The sequence below is a fragment of the Lichenostomus cassidix genome, chromosome 5 (assembly GCF_008360975.1).
Source record: "Lichenostomus cassidix isolate B80296 chromosome 5, HeHo_3.0, whole genome shotgun sequence".
In the NCBI taxonomy this organism is placed as follows: domain Eukaryota; kingdom Metazoa; phylum Chordata; class Aves; order Passeriformes; family Meliphagidae; genus Lichenostomus; species Lichenostomus cassidix.
In genome coordinates this window covers 60,111,250-60,131,283 of record NC_139486.1, presented here as the reverse complement: position 1 = coordinate 60,131,283, position 20,034 = coordinate 60,111,250, and the positions used below count along the sequence as shown (strand labels likewise).

The window sequence follows — 20,034 nt, the reverse complement described above, 5'->3', positions numbered from 1 at the left end:
CACTGACACACATGGCAGCAATCTGGGTGGTGTCACACTCCTGTCCCTTTGCTTCCCTGGCCCAGAGCACTGACAAGGGGTGATTAATGCTGGTGTTTCCCCTGTTGCAAAATAGTTCCCTGTGAGGATGCCAGGAAAGGAGAAAGGTGTTTCCTCTGTTTCCATTCCCTTTGGCAGGTGGATCTGGCTGGCTCGTGGCCATGGAGTGTGCATAGAGAGGAGTAGGATGTTGTGGGTGGGTGGTGGCTTCTGTTTAGGAGACACAAGGTGGGGAAGAGCCCTGAGTTTGAGGCTCTGTTCAGGGGGAAGTTGTGAAACTGGAAGTGAAAGGCATGAGGCTTGGAGGGATTTTGTGAAATCAGAAGTACCTCAGGTGTTGAAGGACTGTGCTGAAAGCCTGTGGGGTGTGGAGGTGCACTGAAAGAGCTCCTGACTTCAGAGTTATGTACTGAGGGCAGCACAAGCAGCTGGAACTGCTGAGGTGGGAAGTTTGGGTGCAAGGTTGGATGAAGCAGTAGAGACTCCATAAGGTGCTGAAATGTGTTGGGAGAGGCTGTGGGTCAGAAGACAACACTGTGGTGACGTGTGTGTGACAGCTGGGCAGGGGCAGCAGGGAGTGAGAAGTGCTGAGGGAGGATCTAAAATGACCAGCAAAGATCTTCTGGAAGAGGACTGGCAATTCCTGAGCTGCAGTAAAACATCACCTTCAGGGGCTGTGAATCCAGAGCATCTCAGGGCCTCGAGTAGGACACAACACCAGTGCAAGGCTTGTATGGATAGTTCTTGCAAGAGTGGCTGAGGAAGGGAGAAGTAGTAAAAAAATGTTTCCATGACATTGCAAAGAGGGGAGGGGGAAGTGGTTCAAATCTGGGTGATCATACACACACAGAGGAGGTGTTTCCCCCCATGAGTGATTGGCTGCCTGGCTGGTCACGCTGAAAACACCATGGCTTTTTAAATAGTGGCTGCCCAGCCCAGCGCTGCAGAATGACACAGGGACTCAGGCTGCAGCCTATGTCACACAATCCAGGGGACAACATTTCCGGGTGCAGGTGCTGAAATTCCCAGGAACCCACAAAAAGGTGAGAAATTCAGAGATGGGTCTGTGCCGTTGCATTCTGATGGTTTTTGTCAAGCTTTGGGGAAGGGAGCAGAAACTAATACAAGGGAGGAAAAACGTTCAAATATTTACTTCTGTTGGATAGAAATTTGCTGTAGGTCAGGAATCAATCATGATCATTTTCAGTAAATGGAAAGCTTCATTCCAGGGGGTCTTTTCCATGAACAAGTGCTCTTGAACTGCTCTAAATGCACCTCTGTAATACAAAATGTCATTTTTCAGAGACCTGGTGTTACAACAGCATAACTTTCTGTCTGTAGTCTGAGATATCTTTGTGGGGTCAGGGTTGTTCTGCTTCAGGAACTACAGGCAACATTTGCAGGCAAACCACAGGGAGGATGTTTAATCTCAAGGGAGATAAAGACCACCTAGGCTCAGGCTGGTGCTGTTTGAGGAGAGCTTTCACGTCTTAGGTATGTGAAGGAAGTAGATTCACATCTTGAATGTGTCTTGGAGACAGGAATTCAGTCTTTCCAAGGAAATATAATAAATAAATGAGAATGGTTAGTGACTTCTGCAGTGTTCTCCACTGCAGAAGTCAGAGAAGGATTTCTTCACTTCTGTTAAAGCAGGAGGCAAATTTATTGGTGTTTTGTCGTTTATCCACTGCAGCCATTTCTGTTCCTGACAGTCTTTATGCACATACAGCACCTTCAATGCCTAAAGGTGCTCCAAGAGAGCTGGAGAGGAGCTTTGGACAAGGGCCTGGAGTGACAGGACAAGGAGGAATTATTTTAAATTGGAAGATGATGGATTTGAATTAGACATTGGGAAATTCTTCCCTGTGAGGGAGGTGAGGCACAGGTTTCCCAGAGAAGCTGTGGCTGCCCCATCCATGGAAGTGTCCCAGACCAGGTTGGACAGGGCTGGGAGCAACCTGGTCTGTGCAAGGTGTCTCTACCTATGGCAGGGGACTGGAACTGGATGAGCTTTAAGTTTCCTCCCAGCCCAAGCCATTCCATGATTTTGTGATATGACCAATGGCACAAAGTCATGGCATTTAACATTGGGAAATAATCACTTGTCATTCCCTGAATCCTGAGTGGAGAGAGATGCACCTGTGGAGGGTGCAGTGAGCTAAGACAGAGCTTAAGCAACACTCAGATGTTCACAACCTCTTCAAATAGGCTGGAAATTTGGTTGCACAGAGGCTAGGAAACCACTTAACCACTGGGCCTTCCTCTCTTCTTGCAGCAGAGAAGCTACTCAGAACTTGAGGTTGTTTTAATTTCTGCAAAAATGTGATCATTTGTAGCCCTGTAGCAGGTTGTGAGGGAGAAACAGCCACAGGGCTGATCTCCAGAATCTTCATGTTAGAACTGCTCAAGGTACATAAGAGCTGAGGATGGGATCATCCAGCTCTGCAGAGCCAGAAGTTTCCTGGTGTCAATCAGCCCTAAAGGAAATCATAGAGTCCTCAGATAATTTGGGTTGGAAGGGACCTTAAAGCCCATCCAGTGCCAGCCCATGCCATGGGCAGGGACACCTTGCACCAGCCCAGGTTGCTCCAAACCCTGTCCAACCTGGCCCTGAAATTCACTGCACCACACACTTCTCCTCCCTCTATCCATGGGGTCAGTGTGCCTGGGGTGCTGGGATGGAACAGCAGTGATTCAAGTCTGTCACATTCTGGGTGGGTTTGGAAGTCTGTCTCCATGTGTGCTGCTGCACCACAAAGAGAGAACAGAGGATTCATGCTGGCTACATGGTTCAGTGATTCACGTCTTCCCAGAAAACCCCATTTTTTGTTCCTCTCCTCTTTTTAACCCATTCTTCATGGTGCCTCTCTGCCTTGTGTTTCCAAATTAACACCTAGTTGGGAGACAGCAGAAGAACCACTGTTATTTGTTCTCATCAGACCCAAACAAAGGTGTTAAAAGCCTTTTTTTCCACGCGCAAGATTCTCAGTCAGATCTCAGTACCATGGGGAAGGAAACAGTGACCTAACTCAGGGAATGGGGTGAATAAGCTATCAGAGCCACAACTCCCATATCCTGTGAGGAGGAGATGTTTTGTGGTTTCGCACATGTGGTTCTTGCAGTTTCTGAGGGAGAAGCGGAGGGCTCTGCCAGACCAAAATGTTTATTGTCACGGTACGTGGGACCCAGGAGAACCACATCAAATGGAACTTTATTAAAATAGAAATCAGTCATCAATATAAAAAACTACCAGTTGTTCTCATAGAATCACAAAGTGGTTTGGGTTGGAAGAGATATTAAAGATCATCCAGTTCTGACCCCCTGCCATGGACAGGGACACCTTCCTCTAGACCAGGTTGCTCCAACCTGGCTTTGGACACCTCCGGGGTGGGGCAGCCACAGATTCTCTAGGCAGCATGTGCCAGAGCCTCACCACCCTCACAGGGAAGGATTTATTCCCAATATGCCATCTAAACCCACACTCTGTCAGTGGGAAGCCATTTCCCCTTGTCCTGTCACTCCAGGGTCTTGGTCCCTTCCAAACCAAATCATTTTGGGATTCCATGAAATCAAGTTCTGGCTACAAAGCCTTAGAACAAACCCAGGAACCCCTCCAGGTCACCGTGATGGGAAGTCACCCTGGAGTTAGCACGTCTCCCCTCTCTTCTCCCAGGTCTGGACTCACCCATTATGAGACCCTCAACCACACCAATCCTCCTTTCAACCACAGCCATCCAGGCTCTGGGGACCAACCAGAGCGGGACTGCGGGACAGCCGGAGCCATCCTATGCCGTCCTCAAGTTCATGGAGAGCTTCTGCCTGCTGAGTGCTACCTGTGGGATGGTGGGGAACGGCCTGGTCCTGTGGTACCTGGGCTTCCGCATCCGCAGGAACCACTTCACCGTCTACATCCTGAACCTGGCGGCCGCCGACTTCGGGTACCTGCTGTGCATCGCCGTGGAGACCGTGCAGTACCTGATGCAGTTCAACGTGGGGGTGCAGTTTGGGATATTCCTCTTCCTGGATCTCTTCATGTACGGCACGGGCCTGTACCTGCTGACGGCCATCAGCATTGAGCGCTGCCTGTCCGTGCTCTCCCCCATCTGGTGCCGGACACACCGCCCAAAGCACCTGTCTGCCGTGGTGTCCGGCCTGCTCTGGGCCCTGTCGCTGCTCCTGAACACTCTGGGATATGTTTTGTGTACCGTTCGCCCCTCTCCCAGGGTCTGCCAGCGCCTGCTCATCTCCATCGGGGCCTTGGACTTCCTCGTCTGCGCGCCCCTCATGGTGCTCTTCAGCCTCACCCTCTTCCTGCGGGTCAAGTGCAGCTCCCAGCCCTTCCAAACGGGCCGGCTCTTCACCGTCATCATGCTCACCATCCTCCTCTTCCTCATTTTTGCTGTGCCCCTCAGCATCCTCATCCTCCTGGACTTCCTGGGCCACAAGTTTCTGTATTCCCCGGAGATCGGCTTCGTGCTGTCCTGCGTCAACAGCACCCTCAACCCCATCATTTACTTCCTGGTGGGGAGCTACAGGGATCGGAAATTCAGGCTCACGCTCAGACTGGCATTCCAGAGGGCCTTCCAAGACTCAGGGGATGAGCGGGAAACCCGAGACACAATAACCATGTCCTCCTAAAATCCTGTCGGGAATTCCTTGGCAGAACTGAAGAACTCGGAGGTACTGGGGAAGGTTCATCTCACCTGGCCCTCAGTTACCCACTTTGTATATATTTTAAGCCATTATTTTAAGTCCCATCTGTGGTGGGTGAAAGCACATAAGCACTTGGACCACAGCATATTCCTGACCTGTATTTGGGCCACATTAAAAGTGCCTGTATCTTTCCAGTGACTTAAGTAATATTAATTTGATAAGGTGGAATGTCTTGGTGTTTGAATTTCATGGAAGGAATCCTGCTCAGGATTTACATCTCACTCAGTAAATCCTTGTAATTCATAAATTCTCAGTGTTGCTTTTCACCCAGATCTCTGAAGATGAGATGAGAGCCAGCCCTCCTCTTGTTGAAAGCAGATATAAAATTAGTGGAGGAAGAGTCCATCTACCCCAGCTAATTTAGAATTCCCATGTCTGAGCACACACACAGCCTTTTGTGGCTCACAGAGCCATTCTGTGCTTCCTAATAAGAGCATATCAGGGACTAAAAGGATTCACATCTTACAAGTTCATTTCTTCTCTGAATGAGGGATGTTTTTACACCACAGAGCAGAAAAGGGCTCCAACTCCTTCCAACTTGCTTAAAAAATTTATTCACTGAGTTTCATCCTCCCTTTTCTTCTATTTCAATGAAATACATGACTGGAGATTACTATTTTGTGTTATTATATTGTTGCATGTTATTTTAATTTCTTCCAGCCCTGGTCACAGTCTCTGCATTTAACTACAGCATGCATTGAGTTATTATTTCTCATTGGAAAGGGTGGATCAGAATCTATGGCTTTTAAATCTCCTTTACCAATAGAAATAAATTGAAGGATAGTAGGAAAAATACAGGAAACAGAACAAGGTAAATAAATTCCATGATTTGCAACAATTATTCTCTAGACCAAATCCTTTGAGGGGCAAAATGGGATTATGTGTGCTATCAGACTACCTAACGTTTATTCTTTTAACCAAAATTTTTGGGAAAAGGCAATATGGGTAATTTGCTTTGAAAAAACTCACAGATTCATGTTCAAACTGTTATCTTTTTGATATCTCAAATGATTTTATCATTGGGACAAATGAAACATTTCTGTTACTGTTAAAAAGACCAGAAGTTGCTTTTTTTTCCCAAAGGGATGAAAATTGTATTTAAAGTTGTCGTTGTTGTTGTTATTTGATTTATCAGGTGATAAAAACATACAGAATATAAACTCAGATAAATATTTTTTTATTTAAGGCACAGGAAGAGCTTTCCAGTCAGTGTCAACTGAAAAAGGACAGAAAAGCTAAGTTTGTTTTATAAGGGCTAATTCCAGGTGTTTTGTGTGCTTAGGTGAAAAACACTTCCTCCAATTATTCCAGAGGAAGCAGGACCAGCCACTGTGGGACTGATTCAACCTTTCGTGGGGATTTAGCACTCTGGGGATACCCTTCCCTTCCCTTCCCTTCCCTTCCCTTCCCTTCCCTTCCCTTCCCTTCCCTTCCCTTCCCTTCCCTTCCCTTCCCCTCCCCTCCCCTCCCTTCCCCTCCCCTCCCCTCCCCTCCCTTCCCTTCCCTTCCCTTCCCTTCCTTCCTTCCCTTCCTTCCCTTCCCTTCCCTTCCTTCCTTCCCTTCCTTCCCTTCCCTTCCTTCCTTCCCTTCCTTCCCTTCCCTTCCCTTCCCTTCCTTCCCTTCCCTTCCCTTCCTTCCTTCCCTTCCCTTCCTTCCTTCCTTCCCTTCCCTTCCTTCCCTTCCTTCCCTTCCCTTCCCTTCCTTCCCTCTTCCCTTCCCTTCCCTCTTCCCTTCCCTCTTCCCTTCCCTCTTCCCTTCCCTCTTCCCTTCCCTTCCCTTCCCTTCCCCTCTGTCTCTCTCTCTCCCATTTTTCTCTTTCTCTCTCCCCCTAAATTGTAATTTTACCCTGTCTCGAATTCCTTACACCCCAAATTCCACCATCACCAACGCAGCACCCACTGCTCTGCCCATTTTTGCAGTCTTTGCTTCATGCACAGAGTTTATTACCTAGGGATGGGGCAATGAAGGTCATTCCATGGGGAGCACAGCCAGAGAACAGGGCTGAGGCAGGCTGCTCTGGCTCAGAGCCGTGTGGCCTCATGTCCCCATATTCTGGCTGTCTCTGACACATCTCCAGGTGCCACATGTCCAGCAGTGCCTCACAGAGCTGTCACCTCCACCCCAGCAGTGTCCCCAGGGCTGTGGCTCCCCTCCTCACTCCTGCTTTCCTCCTCAAAGACTGTCTGCAGAGCGAGTTTGATGGAGCACAGACAGTGCTGCTGGCAGCTCCCCACCAGCACATAAATCACAGGGTTGAGGCTGCTGTTCAGCAAGGCCAGCAGCAAGGAGGAGTTTTCTAGGAATAACTCGCCAGAATCAGAAAGGTTGAGGAGAACCTCCAAGCAGAAAGGGATGCTGAAGGCAAAGAAGAGCAGGACGTTGAGCAGGATGGTGACACAGGGCTTCCCTGGCTGCCACCTCTGGGAGCCACAGCAGAGCTTGAGAAACAGGAACAGGTTGGAAACCAACATCACTACAGACAGAATCAGGGAAATCACAAGGGATACACCTGCAAGGACTGTCCCTGAGTCTTCAGTAAAGGTGAGGTAGAGGGAGGACACCAAAACCCCAGTGAGAACCCAGAGGGACCCACTGATGACACCCGAGAGGTGCTGGGGGCGGTGGCTTTGGTACCAGATGGGGCAGAGGATGGAGACACAGCGCTCCAGGCTGAGGGCTGTCAGCAGCCCCAGGCTGCTCAGGTCAAACAGGTGGCACAGGAGTTCCACTGCAAATACAAAATCTATGTAGAGAGGAGCAAGATGAATCAAGGATGTGCAAAATGCTGCTAAGGTCAGAAAACCCAGTATAAGCAGGGAGAACAGGAGGAGCAGGGAGAAGTCAGCTACAGCCAGATTTAGGATGTAGACAGTGAAAGGGTTCTGCTTCATGTGGAAGCCCAGGAACCACACAACCATCCCATTCCCCACCAGCCCACAGAGGGAAATCCCCAGACAGACCCCTTCTAAAGCAATCAGTGTGTAGGGAAAGCTCGAGCATTGATATGGGAGTTATTCCTCCAAGTCCACAGATCCATTCAGGGTGAGGTTTGTTGTGCTGGTCTCCTCCATGGTGAATGATCCTGTTCCCAGTGGTTGTCTTCTCCTTTTCCCACCACTTCCTAGGGAGAGATGAGGAACCAGAGGGAAATAAGGGCCATCAGCATTCCCAGCACTTCCCATCTGCTCACACAGCCCCACACCAGCCCCAGCAAGAACCCCCATCCCTGCAGTGCCCAGGACAAGGACAGGCGTCATCTGCCACCAGTCCATCCCTGGACTCTTATCTCCTGTAGGAACAGCTCTGTCACAGGAGCCCCAGGGGAAAGGATTTGGGGATGGCTGCTGGGACCACTGGCTCTGCTTCAGCCTCATCCCTCATGCCTGGTGTGCAGCCCTTAGCCCAGAGATCACATCCCATGGTCAGAGCCTCCCCTCACAATCTCACCACATCAGTGACAGCTGCCCCTCACATGTCCCAGGGACAGAGATCTTGTCAGGAGGAGGTGGCCACGTCACCCCCTTCCTCTCCTCCCCCCAGTTCTTCATGAGGAGCTGCTGATCTGCTATGATCCTATTACTTCAGACACTCAAATTCTATAATTTTAAACACCATTTTCTGGGTCTAAACCAATGAAGAAGGAGAGTACAGCACAGATAGTGTTATGTCCCTTCAGATGCTGTGAACCTTGAGGCAAAATACTCCTCTGGTGAGGGAAGAGCCTGTCCATGGAAAGCCTGCTCCACTATGGTCCTTTCAGCTTCTACAGGGTTTTGTGAACCCCTCAGAAATTCCAGACCTCATTGTGAACCCAGTCCCTGCCCCTTGGGTGCCAACAGAGCCCCTGAGCAGCAGCCATGAGGACAAGCACTGGCCTTGTGTCCACTTGCTGTGGGAAATCACCAGTGCCCAGACACAGGAGTGCATGAGAGCTTTGCCCACAGCCTCTCATCACATCCCATCTAACCACAATCAGCAGCCCAATTTCCCCTGCTGAGCATGTGTCTCCTCTGAGATTGGGTTTGTGGGGTACATGGTGCTGCCAGTGTACTCTTATCTCCAAGTGGTTCCTGCCACACAATCTCAGCCTTTCACAGCACAGGGACTGGCATTTTGTTGCTTGTTTTCTGCCCTTCTTTCATGCATTTTCCATCTCCTCTGAAGCTGTATCCTGTGCTTGTCATCCCCCAGACTGATGTGCTCCAAAGATACCCTTGTTGATGCACAAGGTCCATGGTCTCTCCAGGGTGTCCAGCCTGGAGCTGCAGGATTTGGAGCTAGAGGAAGACTTGAAACAAGGAGAGAACACAAGTTCAAGGTCCATCCCTGAGAGGGAAATGGAGAAAGGTGCAACTCCTGGAAGTGTGTCCCAGAAGGAAGTTGGGAGAAGTCTTTGAGCGCCAGATACATGTCACTAGAGGCACTGAGCAACTTGTGCTGTTGCAGGTCTGCACATCAGGGATTTCTCACTCTTGGAGGTCTCTGGCTCATCTCTCTCACCTCTCTGCCATCCTGGGAATGTTATATGTCCCCTCCTATGTTGATGGATACCCACCATCCACCACCACACAGGGAAAGCCAGAAGCCCCTCACATGGTGGGACAACAGCAGAGAATGGCAGGAAGAGAGGAATGGGGTGACATGGCCACCTCCTCCTGACAAGATCTCTGTCCCTGGGACATGTGAGGGGAAGCTGTCACTGATGTGGTGAGATTGTGAGGGGAGGCTCTGACCATGGGATGTGATCTCTGGGCTAAGGGCTGCACACCAGGCACAAGGGATGAGGCTGAAGCAGAGCCTGTGGTCCCAGCAGCCACCACCAGATCCTTTTCCCCTGGGGCTCCTGTGACAGAGCTGTTCCTACTTGGAGGTAGGAGTCCAGGGATGGAGTAGTGGGTGATGCCTCCTTTCTAGGGATGGGACTAGACGGGGTGGGAGTTTGTCCTGGGCACTGCAGGGGTGGGGGGTTATTCCTGGGGCTGCTGTGGGGCTGTGTGAGCAGATGGGAAGTGCTGGGAATGCTGATGGCCCTTATTTCCCTCTGGTTCCCCATCTCTCCCTAGAAGGTGGTGGAAGAAGGAGAAGGCTGCCACTGGGAACAGGATCATTCACCATGGAGGAGACCAGCACAACAAACTTCACTTTTAATGATACAATTTATGGATATCTGGACTGGGAGGAATTTATTATGCGTGAATGCTTGGGCATTCCATATACAAGGATTGCCATTTCTGGGGTCGGTCTGGGGATTTCCCTCTGTGGGCTGGTGGGGAATGGGATGGTTGTGTGGTTCCTGGGCTTCCACATGAAGCAGAACCCTTTCACTGTCTACATCCTAAATCTGGCTGTAGCTGACTTCTGCCTGCTCCTCCTGTTCTCCCTGCTTATACTGGGTTTTCTGACCTTAGCAATATTTTGCACGTCTTTGTTTCGTTTTATTGGTCACTATAGGAATTTTTTGAGTGCCCTTGGGCTCCCATGCTACCTGTTTGACCTGAGTGGCCTGGGGCTGCTGACAGCCCTCAGCGTGGAGCGCTGTGTCTCAATCCTCTGCCCCATCTGGTATCGCTGCCACCGCCCCCGGCACCTCTCGGGTATCGTCAGTGGGTCCCTCTGGGTTCTCATTGGGGTTTTGGTGTCCTCCTTCTATTTCACCTACACCTTTATTGATTACTCTGCGACCATCCTTGCAGGTGTAGCCCTCACCATTTCCGTGGCTTTTTCCCTCATGATGTTGGTTTCCAACCTGCTCCTGTTCCTCAAGCTCTGCTGTGGCTCCCGGAGGAGACACCCAGGGAGGCTCTTTGTCACCATCCTGCTCAACATCCTGCTCTTCTTCGCCTGTGGCATCCCTTTCTGTGTGGAGGTTCTCCTCCATCTTCCTTATTCTGATGCTTTAGTCCCTGGAAACATCTACTTTCTGCTGGCATTGCTGAACAGCAGCCTCAACCCTGTGATTTATGTGCTGGTGGGGAGCTGGCTGCGGCGTCGCTTCCAGCGCTCCGTCAAAGTCGCCCTGCGGAGGGTGTTTGAGGAGAAAGCCAGGAGTGAGGAGGGCAGCCATGGCCCCGGGGACACTGCTGTGGTGGAGGAGACAGCTCTGTGAGGCACTGCTGGACGTGAGGCACCTGGAGATGTGTCACCTCAAAGACACCCACAAATATGGGACCATGTGGGCACATGGCTCTGAGCTCAGTCCTGTTCCTGTATTCCCTATGAATGACCCTCATTGCCTCAGGGAATAAACTCCATCTCCTTTGGCTCAGCAGATGAGTTTCATGGGGTTTTGGGGGATCTCTTGCCTGGGCAGAGTGTGACAGGTTAAGTCCTGGGGACATATCCTGTATGGGAGGGCAGCAATTTCCCAAATCTCTGTGGGGCTGGGGCCTCTAGATGGCAGGAGAAAGGTAAGGATTTCAAGGAGCATCCTTGCCTTTCTGTCTGACAGAGCCAGCCCTGCACTCCTAGCTGATGGGAAGAGACCAAACTGACCCCAGGTAGGGCTGCCGAGCTGGGGGAGGGACAGCAACATTCCCTTGCCCATTAAGTGGGAATTTGTCACATTCTTTCATTCCGTAATAAATCATTCCGAGTAAAGTGCAGTGATGATGGTGAATTCCACAGAATTCTGGTGCCTGTGACCAAAAAAGAGCTTGAAATAAGGAAATTCACATAGCCAGGTGCTTGGACCATTTTATTGTGCAGAAATCAGGGGGTTATGCTGCTGTTCTGCAGAATGGGGCCATCCTCTGGTTTCTCAGCATCAATGTCCAAGGAAGCCCTTCAGCACCTCCATCCTGAACCTGGCCATTCTCAGGAGGAGCTGAACAGCAACTCTGCACAGCAGCTTGAGCCAAAATCCAGGTTGTGCTAATCTTTTTCACATTGTTACTACCCCATAATTAGATCTGGATTTATTTGTTTTGTTTGTTTCCAACATGGTAACTCTGACCCCAAAATTTGTTGAATAAACAACATCCATTCACTGCAGAGCTCATCCCTGGTGAACAGTGTCCAAAAATTGCTCGTTTCCTTAGTTTTTCCCACTCTAAAGCCTCTGTCTTGTCTGAGGAGGGCAGGTACCTCTGTCATACCAGAGCTCTTCCTAAGGCACATTCCTGCAATGCTTGGGATGATGTAGACAGTGCCAAGAGCTCCTCATTCCTGGGAGAGACCTGGGCAGCAGACACATCTCATACTCAGGGGAAGTTGTCCCTCCTTTTCCCACTGCCTTAAATCCAGGGGAAAGCAACGTGCCACTGCTTCTGGAAAGGGAAGTGAGAGTGAAAGCCTTGGGTGGTGAGTCATGCTTTGGAGAGTGTCAAGGTTTAGCCCTGACTAAACGCCAGGCACCTCGACTCTCTCTTGCTACAAAAAGAAAACTATAAAAAATACACACCAATCTCATGAGTCAAATGAGATAGGACACTGGTTGGCAGGAGGATGCACAGAAAAAGAAAAAGGGCAAGCAGGCTCCAAGCTTAAAGTTACAAACAGTGATTTAATTACCTAATAGAGTTGGAGGATAAATGCAAGGCAAAAATAAACTTTTCATACAGTTTTTGTTCACTCCCCCCGCCTCCCTCTAAAGAATCATTAGTATTCACCCCCTTTCCTCTTTTATAACCACCAGACCTGGGTAGGGGGGCAGGGAGTGGGGGAGTATTTTTTTCAGTCCACAGAGCAGGTCCATAATCTATTCATCACCACAATTTTTCTACTACAAATACTCTTTATCTATACTTATCTCTCTTTCTTATCAGACAGTTTTTCTGCTCTCACCCCCTCCCTCTTAAGAAGCAGTCTCTCTGCTCACCTCCCTTTCCCTCTTTCCAAACCCACAACACAGACAGGGGGCAGGTTGAGAGGGGTTTGTTCTCTGGTCAGTCCATCAGGGAGAGGGGTTCTCTACTTAGCCAGGGGTCCCTCCCACAAGAGACAGTCCTCTGGGAACTTCTTTGGCGTGGGTCCAATCTCATGAGCAACATCCTGCCCAAATTCTGCTGCAACATGAGTCTTTTTGTCCATAGAGTGCTGTGCAGACTCTGCTGAGCTGAGGCCAGGCTGATTCCATGCCAGGAGCAAGGCCTTTCTCTTCCTTGAAAAGGCCTCTGTAGCTTTAACTCTTTTGAGACTCCAAACTGGATCACTGCCCTCTCCAGGCATCCACCTGCTCCTCTGGCATGGGCTGTGGGTGGATTTCTGCACTCCTGTGGACTCCATGGGCTGCAGGGGAACCTCCTGCTCCCCCCATGGCCTTCAGCACAGCTAGCAGAGAGTTTTCAGCTCCAGCACCGGGAACACCTCCTCCTCCACCTTCTTCACTGACCTTCATGTCTCCATGCTGTTCTCCCTCACATATTTTCACTTCCACCTCCTCCTCCTCCAACTACAAAGAAGTGAAAGAAGTGTGTGCCTGCCTTGTTTTGATTTCTTCTTAAATATGTTTTCACAGAGGCGTAACCAGCACCTCCAATTGGCCCAAACTTGGCCAGCAGCATGTCCATCACCTTCAGAGCCATCAGAGATTGGCTCTGCTGGACTTGATGTAAAAACTTCCAGAACTTTCACTCAGGACACACAGGAGCCATCTCTGTGTCACTCCCCACCCCTCAGACACCTCCCCAGGCCTACCACAACAGCTTCTGAGGGATCCAAATTTCACCTAGATGTTAAAAATACTTTCCTGATATTTTGGGCCAATCAAAACCACCACATTGACACACGTGAGGTTAAACATCTAAGAAGCATTGATTAACAGAGTTGTTAGTGATTAACAGAACAGAGCAACTTCCACATCTGAGAGGGATTTTCTCTCCCTGTCTCCCATTTTCATGTCCATTGGAAAGTAGAAACTTTCTGAGGTACAACCTCTTGTCCAGGAAAGGACTCCCATCATGAAGGGAGTTTCTCCCAAGGCAAGTGCAGAAGGATCATGATCCTTCCATGTATTTTTCTAGCTCCAAGCACCTTCCTTGTCTCCAGTGTCACCCAGGCCACTCCCTACCTGAGCTGCTTGTTTTCCATGGAAATATAGAATGGTTTGGGTTGGAAGGGACTTTAAAGACCATCCTTTTCTGACCCCCTGCCACAGGCAGGGACTAGAGTACATTGCTATTGCACTAAAGTATGTTGCTCCGAGCTCCATCCAACATGTCCTGGAAAACTTCCAGGGATCCAGGGGCAGCCACAGCTTCCCTCAGATGCACCTCAAGTGGAGCCAAACCTCAAGTCACAGTTGCAACATGAGTGGAGCTAAAACCATCCAGACAGCCCAGAGAAAATGGGAGAACCCAGCAGAGGCAGTTCCAGCTCCAGCCCCTTGTCCTGACAGCCCACAAGACAGCCCACAGCCCCAAACTCAGTGTGCATTTTGGGAAAAGCCTTCCAGAGGCAATCCCAAACACCTGCCCACTTGTCTGGGCAACAGGGCTCAGTGTGAATTTTCCACACCTCAGTCTTCCCATGTGTCAGGACCTGCTGGAGATGGAAAGGAATGACTCAGGAATTGTTCTGCACTGCTGTGCCAAGATTTGTTATCCACCTGCATGCTGGTTTTAAGCAACCACACCAAGAAAATCCATTTGCAGAATGTCTGATTCTTGGTGACTCAATTTTAATATTCCACATGGTAGGAAGCTCATTTCTGAGGCTGAGAAAGCTCAGACCTGTTGAAAAGGAAAGATTCAAAGCAAAGACTTGAAAACAAAATCTTTCAAAGGTATCCCTGTGTTATGATCTAATTATTAAGGTTCTTTAGAAATACCTCTGCCCGAATTAAGGTACAAACGAGACCATATGCCAGTCAATATTATGAGTTTTATTTGATAGAAAATATGAGAGAGAGAGAAGAAAAGAGAGAAAAAGAGAAGCAAGAAAAGAGGTGGGGGGGACAGAAAGAGGGAAAGAGAAAATGTCACCATCCGTGGATCCCAACGGTGTTGCGTTGATCCTCTCCAGCTGGTCTCCTTGGTGGTGGTGGTCCCCCCAAAAGCACAGGATGCCATGGGTTAATATACACTCAGGCCAGGGGCAATGTCCAGGCATGTCCCCCCAGGGGAGGGGCAACCTCTAGCAGCAGACTCTGCTTCCATCACCTGCACTCCTGTGGTGCCAGGCCTAGCACTCTGGGGGGTCTTTGATGGATTGTGACTCCCCCTCAGCTGCCTCTCACGTGAAAGTCCCATGGATGTAGCCAGTGAGGCTGGGGGTTCCACAGCTGGGCCAGTTTGTGTCAACCAGGCTTCTGTGAGCTGTGCTCTGCCCTCACTCCAAACTCAGCCAGGGATGATTCTCAGCACAGCTGGTGGCTTTGGCCTTTGTGTATGCATACCTTTCCCTCAGCTTGAGATGACTGAACAATAGGGTTTCCCTTTATCTAATCTCAGCAGTTTGACTCAGTCCAAAGTCCCAGTCAGGTATCTTCAGGGAGGTTTCTTTGATTGTAGCTTCTTTATACACTTTTTGTTATAATGAGCAAAACTTTATATCAATGTTTGAGGCATGAACTATTTCAGTCTCTGACACCCTGCCCATGGAGAAAGGGTCAGAATGTGATGATCTGTAAGGTTCCTTCTGACCCAAACCTTCCCATGATGATTCCTCACATCATCCAGAATCCACCCCAGGCAGGAGTTCCCCTGCTGCACACAGCACCAGCCTGACAGAGCTCCAGGAGCATTTGGACAGCACTCTCAGGCACAGGGAGGGATTGTTGGGATGGCCAGGGAGCAGGTGCAGGAGATGGCCAGGATGGTGCAGGGCCAGGAGCTGAACTCTGTGATCCTCATGAGTCCCTTCAAACTCAGGATGCTTTTTGATTCTATTTCACAGTGATTCTATTTCATGAGGATTCCACTTTATGATGATTCCACTGTGTTGTCCTATTCTGGGGCTCTGGCACATCCTCAAAAGCCCTCTGGAAGGCAACTCTAACAGAGAGGGTGAATTCCTTTGCACAGCTCCCAGCCAGGAAGTAAATCAGAGGGTGGGCACTGCTGTTGGCACAGGCGAGCAGGACAGAGGTGCTGAGGGCAAAGACAGAGGGGTCAAAGGCTCTCAGCAAGAGCCAGAGCCCAAAATCAGCGGTGAAGAAGGGAAAGAAGGTGACAGGCAGCAGGACCAGGGCACAGAGCTTTCGTGGGGGCTGTTTCCATGAGCAGCACAGGAGCCTGGCCAGCAGGGCTAGAGCAGAACAGATCAGGGTGAGCACTGAGAAGAGGTAGCTCAGCACCAAGGCCAACAGCACCGAAGGGCAGAAACAGGGGGTGACGGTGAGCAGGAAGGAGAGGAGCCAGAGCAGAGCACACAGGAGCACCGGGAAGTGCTGGGAGCGGTGGCAGGGCCAGCAGGACACAGGGAGGACAAAGAGAGCTGTCCAAGCACTGAGGGCTGTCAGAGAGTAGAGCCGGCAGTGAAAGAGAAGAGGATGGTGACGTTCAGCCCGGCTGTCACACCCCGTGAGCCCAGCTGGTGGCAGAAGCTCTCTGGGCCATAAAATATCCCCAGGGCGATGGTGATGAAGAGCAGGAAGGTGAAGTCAGCGATGGCCAGGCTGAGGATGCAGATGGTGATGGGGTTCCTGTAGGTGTGGAAGCCGAGGAGCCAGAGGACAGCCCCGTTCCCCACCATTGCACACAGGCACAGGAGCAGTGTGACAGGGACTCTGCTCGAGTGGCTGTTGTCACACTCAGTCCAGTTGGAGTGCTTGTCCTCATTCCAGCTCCCGTTGGAGACTTTCCCACCGGGCTGGCTCCAGCAGGCAGGGCTGGCTGTGTCTGTGGCAGGGGACAATGTGCTCATTGTGACACCTCTGCTGCTTCTCCTTCCCCTCACACAGCTGGAGGGGTGACAAACAGACACATCTTACCAATGCTGCTGTCCCCAACACGTGGCTTTTCTCATCTTTTCCCACCCCCAGCTTCCATGTGGAGCAGCACAGGGAGAGGCAAGGGACAGGACAGATTGCTAGTAGGATGTGGGAGATGGGTATGACTGCCTGGCACAAAAGCCAGGGAGATACCTCCTTCCTGGCTTTGGATAGCACAGAACTGGAGGAGGAAAAGAGTTGGTGAAGGAAAAGATTGCCTGTGGAGATATCAGGGTGAGGGTCTTTGGGCTGAGTCTGACCTGTATTGTCATGTGTCATTTGATATCACTGAGCTCCTGGATTCCTTCAGCAGGACACTCACTTCAGTATTCCCCCTCTCCCTTTCCCCACAATGTTTCGAGCCTTAATACCCTACAGACTGAAATTCCCCCACCAAAATCAGTCAGCAGGTCCCACCTCAACGAGGGGGACACTGATTACATTGAAAGAGAAGAGTCTCACCTTTCCTTTCACAGCCTGGAGAATTTCACTGGAGCAGACACACTGTGGGTTCACATTGCCTCACACACACCAGCTGCTGTCCCTGGGTCAGGATCTTCAAGAGCTTCCCTGGAATGCTCACTTGGGAAAGGGGAGAGAAGCCTGCTGGGTGAGCCTGGGCAGTGTCCAGTGAGGGGTCTGTCCCAGGCCCCCTTTTGTCCCTGCTGGATCATGTTCTCCAGGGCTCTCACAAACAGGGAACTATTTCAGAGCCTTTGCTGGGATCAGAGCTCTGCTTCTAATCTGCTCTTGACTTTGTCCAGGAAATGAGTAACAGGAGAGAGCCTCAGCAACGAGACCTGTGGGAAAGCAGTTTGTCTCTGTGTCAGGTTCCTCTTTTGTTTTAAAGCAATCCCAGTCCTGAAATCTTGTCTTTTGAACTGCCTGAACTTGCCCCTCTCATTCCTGGGGCGAATCCCTAGGACCCTGCACTACAAAATTTGTTTCCTGGTTCAAATATTGCCTTGCTACTTGTATACCACAACTTCAATATTATGTGACTTTAACCATGCAGTTTCCAAGAGGATTCATGCAATAATGGAATGCTGTGTGTGAGCTGGAGCACAGGCATACAGCAGAGGGATGATTTAATATTGCAGAAATGTAATTTTTTGTGATAAGAGGTGAATCAATGCTGCTCACTTTGCTTTAACCATTAGAAAGTTAGTGGTTTCATTCGACTCATCTTCTACACTCCCTTGGGAGTCAGACAGCAACCTACAAAGAATTCCACAGAATTCCTAGAAAGCTGAAATGAGATTATTCCCACCCAGACTGACATGTGTCCTGGAACTGGGATGCTCCTGCTGGAATCTGGTGTGTGTGGAGACCCTGGGAGCAGAACTGCCTCCTCTCTTCCTCACTGACACTGTGTTTGTGTCCCCAGCTATGGAATCTCACATCCCCTCACTGGGCCAATCCTTTCCAGTGCAAACAGCTCCTGATCCATGAGCTAAAGGAGCTCCAGGAGAGCTGGAGAGGGACTTTGGACAAGGGCTTGGAGTGACAGGACAAGGGGGAATGGCTTTCTCACTGACAGAGGGTGGGTTGAGATGTGATATTGGGGAGGAATCCTTCCCTGTGAGGGTGCTGAGGCACAGGTTGACCAGAGAAGCTGTGGCTGCTCCAGGATCCCTGGAAGTGTTCCAGGCCAGATTGGATGGGGTTTGGAGCCACATGGCCTAGTGGAAGGTGTTGCTGCTGGCAAAGGGGTGGGATCAGTAAAAACAACCACAAATGCTCACAGGAATGAGGAGGAGGAGGATGAGCTCTGGTGAAGGGCTGATAGGGGGATAACAGCACTCCAAAATCTGATCTCTAATTACTTTTATTGCATCATTAAAGGGATTGGCAGTAATTAATGTGGGGTCTAACTGCTGATAACCTGGCTGCAAGCAACTCTTTTCTGTCCTTCTCTTGGACAGAGTGTGCCTACAGCAGAATGAAAAAAAAGAGGAAACCTTGTCTCAGTTGTACTCCCTTGAGTCCAGGGAAGGTTTCGCAATGGTCCCAGAGCTCTTCCCAAAATGGGAGTTGTTCCTCACAAGCACCCAGCTGCCTCACCAGCACTGCCAGCATTCCAGTGCCACCAGCACCACCAGCATCCCTCTGCTGCTGGAGGGACCATGATCCCTCAGGGAACAGAAATGTGCAATGGTAGAAACCTGTCAGGAATGGGACAGCAGTTGGAGAATGGGTCATTCTGCAGGGAAGGAGTGTTTCTGATCGAGAGGAAATGAAGAGCCATTCACACAGTTCTGGTGGAGCTTTTAACAAAAGCCACTTCCTTTGCAGTTAAAAAAAAAAAAAAAAAGAAACCGAAAGTGGAAGTGAATCGCAGATGTAGCCAATGATGCAATTCCCGACTGCCCTGTGACTCCACCGAGCAACACTGCGAGAGGGCATAGAGGGGAGTCAGTGGGACAGGAGAGGGGATCTCTGGGGATCTGGGCACTCTGTCCTTCATTTTACTGCTCTGGGAGGATCCACTTTACCATATTGATCCCAAAGCAGCAAGAGATTTCAGGAAGCAGTGCTGATCTGGACAGACACCATTTGCCTGCTGCTGCCCCACACTCAACAGTTCAGTGCAATGTTTTCCTTCCTCCCTACCCCACCTGCCTCTCCTCCAGCAGCTGCTCTGTTCCTGCCACCCTCTCCATGGGACTGCAGTGCCCTCCCCAGCTCCTCCCTCCTCTGCCCTGAGCTTCCCTTCTGTATCTTGGTATTGAAATCAAGTGGAAGAAACTTTTTGACACAATGGAACACATTAGAAAGCAGGAATTCTTTATCTGTGCAGGTCATATGGAAGGATCTCTCCTTTTTCTGTGTGTGGGGAGACTTTACAACAGGGGTTTTATCCATTAAAATCATTCAAAGTCATAAAAAAGTATTTCTTTCCAAATAAATAATCATCACTGAATGTATTCACTGTATTCACTGTACAGGATTGCAGTATTCACTGAATGCTGCAATATTAAAGGTGACCCTCCTTGAACTTTTCCTTTGGCCATGTGCTGTTGCTTCCTGTTACAGAACTTGTCCCAAAAGCACGGGAGGCCTCCTTATCTCTTTCTCCACTGGTTCCACCCACGTTTATCCTTCTCAGTCCACACCTTTACATCCTTTTATCTTTTTGTCCAGCTGGTCTTTCAACCGCTTCAGGGAAGCTGAAAATTTTTATTCTCTGTGTTCTTTATCATTCTCCTGCCAAACATCCCAACCCTCCCACCTCCCTCTCCCACCCCACTATTTCCACTGCCCTCCTCCCCTGCACATCTCACTGCTCTCTACTGAATCCTTCCTGCTGCAGGGAGCTGCTGAGGAGCTGCATGGTCCATCCTGGGATTCTCCAAGCACTGACTCCCCATCCACTCTGACCACAGCCAGGGGCCTCATCCCACTGCCTGCCC

General features: G+C 50.0%; 2 protein-coding genes and 1 pseudogene across 2 annotated transcripts; 2 read left to right on the top strand and 1 right to left on the bottom strand.

The window, feature by feature from the left end:
• The first annotated feature begins 422 nt into the window (after positions 1-422).
• On the top strand, positions 423-5,814 carry LOC146436903 (proto-oncogene Mas-like). Its single transcript, XM_085063294.1, has 2 exons — positions 423-1,082; positions 3,713-5,814. The coding sequence occupies exon 2, from the start codon at positions 3,730-3,732 to the stop codon at positions 4,675-4,677; it is 948 nt and encodes a 315-aa protein (XP_084919420.1). The 5' UTR covers positions 423-1,082; positions 3,713-3,729; the 3' UTR covers positions 4,678-5,814.
• A 4,051-nt stretch (positions 5,815-9,865) lies between these two features.
• On the top strand, positions 9,866-10,858 carry LOC146436902 (mas-related G-protein coupled receptor member H-like). Its single transcript, XM_085063962.1, has one exon. It carries the CDS (start codon positions 9,866-9,868, stop codon positions 10,856-10,858), a length of 993 nt encoding a protein of 330 aa, XP_084920088.1.
• A 4,737-nt stretch (positions 10,859-15,595) lies between these two features.
• Positions 15,596-16,587, bottom strand: LOC146436901 (mas-related G-protein coupled receptor member X2-like; annotated as a pseudogene).
• Positions 16,588-20,034: the final 3,447 nt, after the last annotated feature.